At 42.7% G+C, this 12,828-nt stretch overlaps 1 protein-coding gene and 1 pseudogene across 4 annotated transcripts in view; one reads left to right on the forward strand and one right to left on the reverse strand.

The window, feature by feature from the left end:
* Positions 1 to 2,715: 2,715 nt before the first annotated feature.
* SENP2 (SUMO specific peptidase 2) overlaps positions 2,716 to 12,828 on the reverse strand; it is a 52,007-nt gene continuing 41,894 nt past the window's right edge. For all 4 annotated transcript variants that reach the window (XM_066346823.1, XM_066346825.1, XM_066346824.1 and 1 more), the window contains 2 exons: positions 9,514 to 9,609; positions 2,716 to 6,881 (listed from right to left, as the gene is read on the reverse strand). In XM_066346823.1, coding sequence (XP_066202920.1) covers positions 6,819 to 6,881; positions 9,514 to 9,609 — 159 coding nt within the window. In that variant the 3' untranslated portion in view covers positions 2,716 to 6,818. The remainder of the gene's footprint in view (positions 6,882 to 9,513; positions 9,610 to 12,828) is intronic.
* Positions 11,240 to 12,774, forward strand: LOC136380056 (ceramide kinase pseudogene; annotated as a pseudogene).

The raw sequence follows: 12,828 nt of genomic DNA on the forward strand, positions 1-12,828 counted from the left end.
ATTTCTTTGGCCTGCTATCGCTAATGACTAAACTTTGCTGGAAATTTTCCATTTTACAGTCAATTGTTGCTGCTTTTTCTTTCCACTCAACATTCCCCTTAAGGTGCTGATGAATTAAAATTTAAGACATTCCACATACAGGTTTTCTATTCCAGCTCACACCAGACATGTACAGTCACTGTCTCTCGACGCCTTGAGTGTTCTTAATAGCTCCTTCAGAAAACCTCATAAAACAAAATTATATTCCAGCTTATCCTCGGTGCTCCGAGGATTCTCTTATAAAAGCAGTGATTTGGTCCTGGATCCAAGGCACTTAATTCCCACTAGTGCACCTCTCGGATGTGATTGACAAGAATGTTCCCACTTGCCTCCAATAATCTCTGGTGATCAGGGCAACCCAAGGCAATTTGTACATCTTATTTGGATCCTGTATTAGTTTCTTGAGATAGCTATAACTACCACAAATTTGATGGATTAAAACAACAGAAACTGCCTGGCCTGTGGTAGCACAGTGGATAAAGAAAGCTTCGACATGGAATGCTGAATTTGCCGGTTCAAATCTCAGGTCAAATCTCGGTTTAAATCTCCGGGCTCGCCTGGTCAAGGCATGTGAGAGAAGCAACTACTAAGAGTTGATACTCTACCCTCCACACCTTTCTCTCACTCTTCTTTAGTCAGTAAATAAAATCTTTAAAAAAAAAAACACCCAGAAATTTAGTTGTACAGTTCTGGAGCCATAAATCCAAAATCAAGGTGTCAGCAGGGCGAGGTTCCCTTTGAAGGCTCTTCCAACTTGGGTGGCTCCAGGCTTTCTTGGCTTGTGGTACAATCATTCCAGTCTCTGCTTCCCTAACCTTATTGCCTCCTTTCAGTTAAACAAAAACAACTCTCCAAACACAAATTTATAAAGTAACAGAGCCTGTCTGGACAGCTATTATTAACAACTGGTGGCTTTTTCCAGCTTTTGTTTTAGGTACACATAAAGATTTTCTTCTTCCACAAAAATGAGTATAAAGCCTGACCAGGCGGTAGCGCAGTGGGTAGAGTGTCAAACTGGGATGCAGAAGGACCCAGGTTCGAGACCCCGAGGTCGCCAGCTTGAGTGCGGGCTCATCTGGTTTGAGCAAGGCTCACCAGCTTGAGCCCGGGGTCGCTGGCTCGAGCAAGGGGTCACTCGGTCTGTCCCGGTGGTCAAGGCACATATGAGAAATCAATCAATGAACAACTAAGGAACCGCAATGAAGAATTGATGTTTCTCATCTCTCTCCCTTCCTGTCTGTCTGTCCCTATCTGTCCCTCTCTCTGTCTCTGCCAAAAAATAAAAAATGAATGAGTATAAAAATTTAAGTATTCCCTAGGCCCATTTTATTACCTCCTCCTCCTCTTCTGTCTCCAAACTCCCTCTGCCTTCCTCTCAGAAAGCATGTGATTGTACTTACGACCCACTCCAATAATCCAACATTAAGTTCCCAAGATCTTTTAACACTTTGAGTAGTACGGATGTTCATGTACATCCTCATGCCTCCTGACCATCCAGAGTACGATCAATTTATTTTGAAAATGAACATTAAAAAAAGGCAAATGTACTTCTTGTTTCCATAGATTGGTTATCAAACAAACATGATTTTAAGTTAATAAAACTAATTTCATTTTTTGAAAAAAAATTCACTCCCGGGGGTCAGCGAGCATGAAAAAAACTCACTACTCACAGGGTTAATCATTCTTTGCCATAGAAATATCTGCAGGTTCCAGAGATTGAAATGGAATCTTACGTTCTTGGAGGCCAATATTCAGCCCACTGTATATCCGGATTACAGAAGACTCTGATATTTTTTAAACAATCAGGAAAATTTGAATGTGAATTGAATATTAGATAATATTACCATGGCCCTGGCCAGTTGGCTCAGTGGTGGAGTATCAGCCCAAGGTGTGGATGTCCCAGGTTCCATTCCCAGTCAGGACACAAAGAAGTGACTATCTGCTTCTCCACCCCTCCTCTTTTTTTCCTTTCCCCTCCAGCAGCCATGACTAGATTGGTTTAAGCAAGTTGGCCAGGGCACTGAAGATGGTTCCATGGCCTCCACCTCAGGTGCTAAAAAAAATGTGCATGCAGGAGTCTGTTTCTCTGCCTCCCCTCCTCTCACTGAAAAAAAAAAAAAAAGATATTACCAAATTTTTATTTTGTTAATGGTGAAAACGACAGGCTTTTAAAAAGTTATTTTCGGTTAGGGAAGGTTTTGCTTTAAAATACCCTCTCCTACCTGCTGGAAATAAAAGGTGAATCAAAATGAGCCACATTAGCCTGACCAGGCAGTGGCGCAGTGGATAGAGCGTCGGACTGGGATGTGGAGGACCCAGGTTCGAGACCCTGAGGTTGCAGCTTGAGCACGGGCTCATCTGGTTTGAGCAAAGCTCACCAGCTTGGACCCAAGGTCGCTGGCTTGAGCAAGGGGTTACTCGGTCTGCTGTAGCTCCCAGTCAAAGCACATATGAGAAAGCAATCAATGAACAACTAAGGTGCCACAACAAAAAACTGATGATTGATGCTTCTCATCTCTCTCCATTCCTGTCTGTCTATCCCTCTCTCTGTCTCTGTAAAAAAAAAAAAAAAAAGGATGAGCCACATTTAATAAGTGCTGAAATAGGATGATGATGGTTTATGTCTTATAAAAACTTGTGCCAGAAGAAATAAGTCAAAGTATCAATGGGTGATTCTTTTCCCTGATTTTAATTCTAAAAATTTCTCCTAAGAGAAAAATCCAAACATTGTGCAGTACAACAGTATGTCCAACAAGAGTGGATTAAATGACTCATGTTATAGCCATACACTGGAACACTATGCTGCAATTAAAATGCCAATATTTACTGACATGAAAATATGGTCAAGATAAATTAAGTGGAAGAGGGTTATTATAGCATATATATTGTATCAGTCCATATTTGTTAATGACAAAACTTCTACATGCACAAGCAAACACAACACACATACTTATCCATACACATATGAAGGAGTATGTATCAAAGACCAAGACTTATACCAAAATGTTTAATATTAAGAGTTATTAACTCTGGTGGTGAGTTTTCAAAATTCTTTTCCTTTCAGCGGTATTTTATTTTTCTTCTACTATGAACACCTATTACAGATACAATTAGAGAAAAAACAGACTTTCAGATCACCGTACAATTTTAAGGAAGCAGTGTGTGCGTGCGGGTGCGGGAGGACAGATGCATCCGCAGTGGAGATTTCAAGTACGTGCTTCAGAAAACTACTGCTGCTCTCTCTCGACACTTTCCAAAGCGTTTCCGTACAACAGGGCTCCACAGATGTCATAGAGAGGGGCTCAATGCCCAAGGTTTCAGAAATGCTAGATTAAGACACGAATTCATTATGTTTGCTATGCAGCACATGATATACACATTCATTGGGCCACAGGACCCTTTGTTTTACATCCAAAATAAAAGTAATAGGACTTGCACTTAACATTTTAGAAACACCAATGTAAAATCCTAAACAAAGATTGCTTCCACCACCTGGGTCCGCTGAGGTTCTGGCCTGTTTCCCTCGATTGGTTCATCTCGAAACAGCCCCACATTTACCGTATCTTTGTAGTCTAAGGCTTTATATTGTTTGCAACATGATCCACATCTTGCTGTCGGCTCATTTACAGCAGTGTTTTCAAACTGGATTTTCAACCTCAGTGGATTTAGAAATCAATTTGGTGGTCACTATGCACTTTTTTAAAAACTACCAAATTAAAATTTAGAGGGTAAGCACAGGTAACGTTGTAAAACTTTTGTGTCCATAAATAAGCACATTATATGTATATGTGTATGATCACAATATGAAATATTTATTACTGAGTTGCAATCAAAAAAATTTTAAAGTCCCTGAATTAAAGAGATGAATTTATTGGTAAATAGATAAAATCAACACCTTCTTCAAACATCCAAACCCTTTCCTTGTATATAATAATTTTTTAAAAAAATGATCAAAGCAATACAGCCAGCTAGATCCCCAACTTAAAAACAAGTGCCAAAGTTTGTTTAAACACTGGGTCCTTAGAGTTTTTCTCAATCTATCAAAGAAATTAAGAGTCCCAGTTAGTTCACAAAAGCCAATTTAAACATGTTGCAAACTACAGTACTATGGTTATTACTTAAATTGCTCAACCCTTTACTAACCAATGCCACCCCAATAAATTCAATGAAAATTAAAAAAGAAAAGAATTTCTACCTTGTTTCTTCACCTGCATCCGAGCCTCAATACACCTCTAAGGACACACTCTCCCCACACTCACACCTTGGTCCCGCACCGCGCGGCTCCCAGTGCAGCAAACATCCGTCATCTAACAGGGCCCTCTCCGACACATGCTTCGGATTTCAGAGGAAAAGATCAGAAGTTCTAATAAACAGCCTTGGGTAACTGAGGTAGAATATGGGGCTCTCCAGAGCACGGCCCACACGCCCCAAGTCTGCTTCCCCCTACGCGCATCCCGACTCTGGTTCAAGGTCAAACGTGAAAAAGACATTTGCTCACCAACAATCACTCGATCTTTAGGAGAGATCGCCTACTAAAAATGAACAGTGGTTCACTCTGCCTTTTTTCAGACCCCCAAACTACTATAATAAAAAAATATATACGTATCATCTCCCTGGCTTTAATATTGATTTCAATATTTATATTGATGTACAATGTTGATTGAATCAGTAGCTGGGTTTTTTTTTATCACCTGACTGTATTTTTCATAAACTGTTTAAATATAAAAATTCTTTTAACAAGTTTCTCTGCACCAAGGGAGAAATTGCCTATAGTATCTTATTAAATTCAGGAAGGCAGGGTTAAGTAGAATGCCATTTTCTAACTTAACTCTCTGCTCTTGCTCATTTACTTGTGTCCTGGGAGATGAAGAGCTATCCTGAAGAGTAAGAACACTTGGAGGGAAAGCTCAGTGAGGCCCCCTCACATGCTTATAACGCAGTACAAGCACAATGTCCCTCGGCCTCACTCGTATGGGCAGCATGCACAGTGCCGTTCCTGACAGGATTTACTCCCATGGAACAAATGTTAACCACAGTTCTACATTCTCAGATGAAACCTACTAGCGCCAGGTGGGAACCAGGTTGTTAGTATATATAATGCTGACGCAGGGAATCCTTTTCTTTTGGCTGTGCGGGCAACTTGATCCCAGTACTCACTGGTCCCACTTCAGCAGCCTCGGGAAAGGAACAGAAGCTGCAGGAAGGGTTCTCTGTGCAGCCTGAGCTTGAGGAAGATGTAGCACAACCGGCTTGTCATCGCCATCACCTAAACACATGTCCTCCGGTTTGGCCATCAAGCAGGCACAGCAGTCTCAATCTGCACGACAGGCCCAGGTCCCATACCGAGACTTTTACAGCATCAGAAAAACGGGCTGCAATAGCATGTCTGTGACCAGCAGCCTGGGGCTTCTGGACAGCAGACATGTGGATTCATAGCTAACACATGCTCAATTTTTCTGGTTTTACCTCCTGCTTTTGTGTATCAGGATAAGTTTGGGAGTTTACAGGGAAAGGGTTAGAAATCATTTCAGCAGATACTTTTCAGGTTCTGCCAGGCAACCTTTTATTACATTGGAAAAGCAACACTAGGCACTAGATCTTGCAAAATATCTTCTGACCAACTCTAAACTTTCCGAAATTAAAAATGCATAACCACTGTAGTTTTTAATGAACAAAAAGTTAAATACAAATTTTCATATGCAAAATAGATTATTGTATAACTGGTAACCTCAGAGCCAAGTACTAAATTTTCTTCCATAAATTTCAGTAGGGGTAGAATGAGGGGGTGTAAATCCTAATGAGTACAAAACTTAATTTCAGCTTTCTATATAGAAAGAAAAAAAACTTTTGAGGAAAACTAGCTTTAAATTGACGAGTATCTTTTGCAATCAACAGCTCAGGCCAGCCCTTAGAATTCTGAGGGTTATACTCAACCAGATCTGGGATGAAAAGGAAGATTTAGGGTTTACAGTTACTTCAACAAATCCAGTTTCAAGAGGAGCAGTCACCTCGTTTTCAGAAAGGAAAGTCTCTTAGGATGACCATGACCCTCTTCTGATGATTCCTGACTATCCAGGGTTGCTTGGCCACAGTCCCCCTCTTCCACGAGCCCCGTCAGTGCCACAGCCTCAGACTCGCTCTGAGAGGCTGTCACAGCCTAACCACAGCGCTTCTGGCATTGTCAAGCCTCAAAAAAGAGACAACCTCCAGCTTCAAGTTGGCAGTTACTGCTCCAGGTTATTAGAAAAAGTTAACACTTCCTTCCTCCCCACACAGATCTCCCTCCACATCTTCAGCAGGGAGTGGCAGCTTGATTAACATTCTTTACAGAAATAAATAGTTCAAACAAGTAATTCAGAGTTTACTGTAAAAAAGCAGCAGGAAACAGCCACTGCCCATTATGTTTGCAAATGAGTGAGTGAATGAATACATGTGAACAAACAGAATAAAAACAACTCATAGAATAAATCCTGCATTTTCCACATTCACGAGGGGGGGGGGGGTTAAAAAAAAAAAAGAAAAGTATTAATTAGCGTTTGTTCCTGTGTGGGTTGAATAGTCCAGAGCTCTGACCAGTACAGCCTTACAAACAGGGTTGCAAGCAGCCCTCTGCATACCAGTCAGGACACTAGGGTGCAGGCCTTCATGCATGGCTGACAGTTCAGTACCTGTGGGAAAACAGGTGATGCAGGGACTGTTTAACCCACAACGCATGAGGTATATGGAAACGACCATCCATGAAAGAGCCACCAGCAGCAAAGGGACCAGGTGAGGCATTCTCACAGCAACTGCTGATGAAGGATTTCCCACACCATCTTCTTCCGGAAGAGAGGCATCTGGTGCTGCAAAGAGTCCACCAACAAAACAGACATTACATCCACTTGCACAGCATCAACAAGATTTAGTGCAATCATGTAAACAAAGTAGGATGCCCATGTCTTTTAGGTAAGCTCTGACTTTGTTACATTGTGGTATACAGACTTAGAAAGCCATACATAAGAAAGGTTTATGAGGTTTATTATTATATATATCAGTGTTTTTCAACCAGTGTGCCGTGAGACAGGGTCAGGTGTGCCGTGGGAAAATTAAACATGGGTCCCCAGATACGGCCCATGGAGGCTATTTATCCAGCCCGCCGCCAGCCGCCTCCATCCGAACATAAACATTCCCCTCACAATCCCTCCAGCTATCAGCGACAGGAAGAGTGGAGGCACAGGGAACGCTCACTAACCAATCACCTTCTAGGATTCATCCCGACCACTAGCGATAAACCAATAGTAGGCCGCCTCTCATCCACACCCAGGAAGGTCCCTGCTCAGGCTGCCGCACACTGGAGGTAAATGTTGCCGCCACCAGATGAAGCCTCAGCTTCAGCTGGTTATGTCTATCCTGATGGTGTATATAGATATTTGACCTTTTTCTTTTTAAAAGAGGCCCCCGCAGAGGGTGATATACAGTGCAACACAATGTTATCTAACTTTAAAGCTAAAGTTTGCTGATCTTCCTTTGGACAGTTTTTGGTTATCTGTTGCCAAGGAGTTCCCCATTCTGGCCAACAAAGCTATTTTGACATTGCTCCCTTTCAAGCTTCTCAAGCTTGACTGTGATAAAAAACTAAAAACAGAGAGAGACTGAGAACTGTTGAGGAAGAGCTTCGTGTGTGTCTTTCTACCATTCCTGCCAGGATATCCCTTTTGTGTTCATCAAAACAGGCCCAGGTTTCACACTAAGTGAGTATAAATACATTTAGAAACTATATTATTAACTATATGTATAATATGTACTGTGTTAAGAGTGTCATTTTGGTAGGTGGTGTGCCCCAGGATTTTGTAAATGTAAAAAATGTGCCGCGGCTCAAAAAAGGTTGAAAATCACTGATATATATCATCGGTATACTGCTCACAAAAATTAGGGGATATTTCAAAATGAACCTTCAAGATCAGGGAACGTGCAGACACTCCAGTACTTTCAGCCTTTTGTACAGTGCATTTTCACCAATGGAATAAAAGTTGGTTTTGCATCTCATTGCATAATCAAACAACTTTCTTTGACTTGTCGTTTGCTTTTCTGATGTTGTTTAATAAAAAAAAATTAAATGCTTCTTTTTTTAATTGCTTCATATTCATTTTGAAATATCCCCTAATTTTTGTGAGCAGTATATTTTTACATGTTAAGGAAAATCAAAGCAGGATGCAGAATTATACAATAGAGTCCAACAACTTCATAACAAAAACGTGTACCAAAAATAGCAATATCCAAGTGGTGACACATTTAGAAAAAATATATCGCTTTTCTACTTACATTTATTTTCAAAACATTCCAAAATTAACACATTCTGCTGTTTTATGAGAAAAACATGAACTCTAAGAAAAAAACAAGTCCACAAATTTCAATCTGCTCTACCAAATGTTGTATTGCCAATACTATTCAAATAGAACTTCTCCCCTTTAAACCTCATGTTATTAGGCTCAGAACAGATAACAGTTTATTACTTAAAAGCATCAAAAAATGAGATGCTTAATATGTAATTTGCTTTAACTGATAATCACTACATGGGACAATTTTCAAAGCAGCAACATACAAGATAAATCCAAAATCACCTATAACTCAACTAGTCCTCTTTTTGATGAAATCAGAAGTTTACTCCCTTGAGGTACTTCCGATGTCTCATAGCTGGATATACTACTCTACTACAAACTGGTGATTTGCTCTTTGGAGGGACCTAAAAAGTCTTAATGCATGGATTTGTATATTTTAAATAGCTCAAACCATGAAGTATAAATTGTACATTTACTCTCAATAAAACTACTGAAACTAACCAATAATAGGTTCCTTTATTTGAGACTGAAATTGTATTAATTCAGCATGGGAGCCCTAGTCATTTCATGTTGTCCTAAAGCTTAGAATGGGGTTATCAGTCCTACTATTCAATAAGTACAGTTTGGGAGACAACATCTATCAATATGAGGTCTATTAAAGAAAAATATTTTTAAAGGGGCTATTGTCAGTTATAAAAAGGGTTGAGAATCCACTACTGCAAACAAAATCTCAAGAGTGCCCAACATATTTTAATTTCCACTCAAATACAGGGCTATGGAAAACCAGTAACTAGAACAGAAGGAAAAAGCAAAACTCATAGCTGCATCTTAGACCTGTGGCTTAAGTTCTCACAAGGCCCAAGTTCCCTCTGCTGTTACATATTCTGACATGCCCCCCTCAGCTAAAAGTGTCAGTAATACTCCGAAGCCAGTAATCCTGGAGCTGAAAGACAGCAAACTGACCCAATGGTCAGAAAGGACCAGGACAAACCTGAGAGCAGATGCAGGGCAAACCCTCACACTAGCAGGAGCAGGGCTACAGCCAAGGTTTACAGCAATGGCAGTAGCAAGACCTTCATGTGTGCCAGGCACTGGTAGCATGCTCTAAGTTTACCTTGTTTAGTAAGTAGGTGGGTGAGGAGGGGTCTTCACTCACCTGAGTAAATGTGATAGGTTTGTCCCTAGACATATAATCTGCATATTTACAAGTAAACATTCCACAATCACTCCCATTCAACTGTTGAGGAATCTCCTAAAATTAAATAAAAAGAAGGGAAAAGATGTAAAGTTTTATCAAATACAAACTTTTCATTTTTTCTAAATACTAATGTAGGTAGACAATATTATAAAGGAAAACATTAAATGTGGCATTACACAAAAACAAATAGTCCTTTTTTTTTAGCGTGAGAGATAGGGAAAGAAAGAGAAATAAGAATCAATTCATAGTTGCATCACTGTAGTTGTTCAGTGACTGCTTTTCATACATGCCTTGCCGGGGCAAGGGGCGGGGGGCTTTAGGCTGAGCCAGTAACCCCTTGCTCAAGCCAGCAACCTTGGGGTTTTGAACCTGGGACTTCAGCATCAGGGAACTCTCTATACACTGCAACACCACCAGTAAGGCCATAATCAATCTTTATGTGATATTAAAAATCCTAACCATAAAGAAGATGTGGCACATATACACTATGGAATACTACGCAGCCATAAGAAATGATGACATTGGCCCTGGCCGGTTGGCTCAGCGGTAGAGCGTCGGCCTGGCGTGCGGGGGACCCGGGTTCGATTCCGGCCAGGGCACATATAGGAGAAGCGCCCATTTGCTTCTCCACCCCCACCCCCTCCTTCCTCTCTGTCTCTCTCTTCCCCTCCCGCAGCAAAGGCTCCATTGGAGCAAAGATGGCCCAGGCGCTGGGGATGGCTCCTTGGCCTCTGCCCCAGGCGCTAGAGTGGCTCTGGTCTCGGCAGAGCGACGCCCCGGAGGGGCAGAGCATCACCCCCTGGTGGGCAGAGCGTTGCCCCTGGTGGGCGTGCCAAGTGGATCCCGGTCGGGTGCATGCGGGAGTCTGTCTGACTGTCTCTCCCCATTTCCAGCTTCAGAAAAATACAAAAAAAAAAAAAAAAAGATGACATTGGGTCATTTACAGCAAAATGGTGGGATCTTGATAACATTATACAAAGTGAAATAAGTAAATCAGAAAAAAACAGGAACTGCATTATTCCATAAGTAGGTGGGACATAAAAGTGAAACTAAGAGACATTGGTAAGAGTGTGGTGGTTACGGGGGGAGGGGGGAAAAGGAGAGGGAAAGGGGGAGGGGGAGGGGGAGGGGCACAAAGAAAACTAGATAGAAGGTGACAGAGGACAATCTGACTTTGGGTGATGGGTATGCAACATAATTGAAAGACAAGATAACCTGGACTTGTTATCTTTGAATATATGTATCCTGATTTATTGATGTCGCCCCATTAAAAAAATGAAATTATATAAAAAAAAAAAATCCTAACCATGTCCCTGGCTAGTTGGCTCAGTGGTAGAGCTTTGGCCCACTGTGTGGACGTCTTGGGTTCCATTCCCGGTCAGGACGCACAGGATGGCACACAGAAGTTACCATCTGCTTCTCTACCCCTCCCTCATCCCCCTCTCTCTTCCTCTCCTGCAGCACGGCTCCATTGGTCCCAGCGCATTAGCTCTGCACGCTGAGATGGTTCCATGGAACCTCTGCCTCAGATGCTAAAAATAGCTCGGTTGTGAACACAGCCCCAGATGGGCAGAGCATCAGCCCCAAACAGGGGTTCCCGGGTAAATTCTGGCCAGGGCACATGCAGTAGTCTATCTCCCCGCCTCTCACTTGGAAAAAGAAGAAAAAGAATCCTAATAATGACATGGAGTATGTGACCCCACAGAAAATGTTTTCCGGAGGAAAGAGAAAAGGAGAGAGTTCCATCCCTAGCTCTCATACAAAGAACCAACTGAAAGTACAGTAGGTATATTACCAGGAAAAGGAATTCTAGTCAGAACTATTTCAGAAATATTTATAAATTGTAAAAAGGGCTAAGTGTGGCTCAATCAGAAACACGCTTACAAGACAACTAACCTATGTCAGTATTGCAGACTTGAACTTCTCTTCCCTAGCCAGAAAAATGAGACTCCTCTCACAGTTGCAAGATAAAAAGTCTCTTGATAGGCTTTAACCAATCAGGAGATCCTGCTTGATCACTCAGTTTTATCTTGAAGCAAAAGGGTATCATAAGCCAAAATCTAACTGAATTCCAAACCCAGCTGACGAAATAAACTCAACATACTCCCCAGGCCCAGTTGCACACTCTGGGCCAGCCCCTTACACACTTTGGTTCTCAGTTAAATGAGCACAATATAATTAGAGTGTAAGAGAGTCTGATTCCACTGCTGGAAACATACTCAACGACCACAACTCAACTTTTATTCAAAGAAATACAGACTATTATTATAGAAAACATCTTTTAAGCATGCACACCACCCATACATATGCTGGGTACTTCTCGCTTTTCTCCCTAGCCCAGTATCTTACAGACTGGGGAGAACTACAGACCCCAATATTCAAATAAAGAGAATCTTGCCAGCTGGACTCCAGGGACAGCTAGGGAGGGGTCTCTCGCCCTCAATGTCTGCATCCCGCTGGCCACCCTACCCTGCCCAGCCGGCACCTGCAGGGCTGGCACCACGGGGGCGGCCAAACTACTGCGCTCAGTGCTGTGGGTAAAGCGGCAGCACTGCACCGTGAGCCTGGACTCCACGAGGGCGCTGCTGCACTGGTGGCCCAGCCTGGGGCTGGCATCTTTGGCGTGGGTGCCTGCTTGGTGCCCACGTCCGAGATCGTCGCCGTGGAAGAAACAGTCACAGGAAACACTATGGCAGTGGAAAATGGCAGAAAAGGGGAAGGTGTTTACTTTCACAGTGCACTGTGAAGAGAGCCCGGCGCCGCCCCTGGAAGTGTACTCAGGTGACTTTCTGCGGTGCTGACGAGCAGCTGTGCACCTGTGGCTGCAGACCCTCTGCCAACAGCTGGAGAAGCTGACCTGAAAACTGAAGCATCTACTGGTGTTCGTTGACCTGTTCCAGGGGAAGGACAAGGCACATGGATTTACCAGAGGAAAATGATGCCACTGTTCACGCTGGCCACCATCTCCACCAAAGAGATCGTCACGGAACCCAATAACCATGCCAAGGAGACTTTGTACGAGATGAACATGGACAAGTATGATGGAGTCCTCTGGGTTGGCAGGGACAGCATGTTTGGAGAGGTCCTGCACCAGCTGACTGGCGGGATCAGAGCACTGGCGTGGGCCAGAACGAGCCCCGGGCAGTGCTTGTGCCCAGCCCACTGCGCATCAGCGTCATCCCCACAGTATTAACAGACGGGGGGACTTGCTGCCAGTGAGCGTGTCCGTGGTGCACCACAATGGCGAATGGCTGCGTGCTCAGTGTCACTAGT

This window comes from Saccopteryx leptura, chromosome 8 (assembly GCF_036850995.1).
Source record: "Saccopteryx leptura isolate mSacLep1 chromosome 8, mSacLep1_pri_phased_curated, whole genome shotgun sequence".
NCBI lineage: Eukaryota > Metazoa > Chordata > Mammalia > Chiroptera > Emballonuridae > Saccopteryx > Saccopteryx leptura.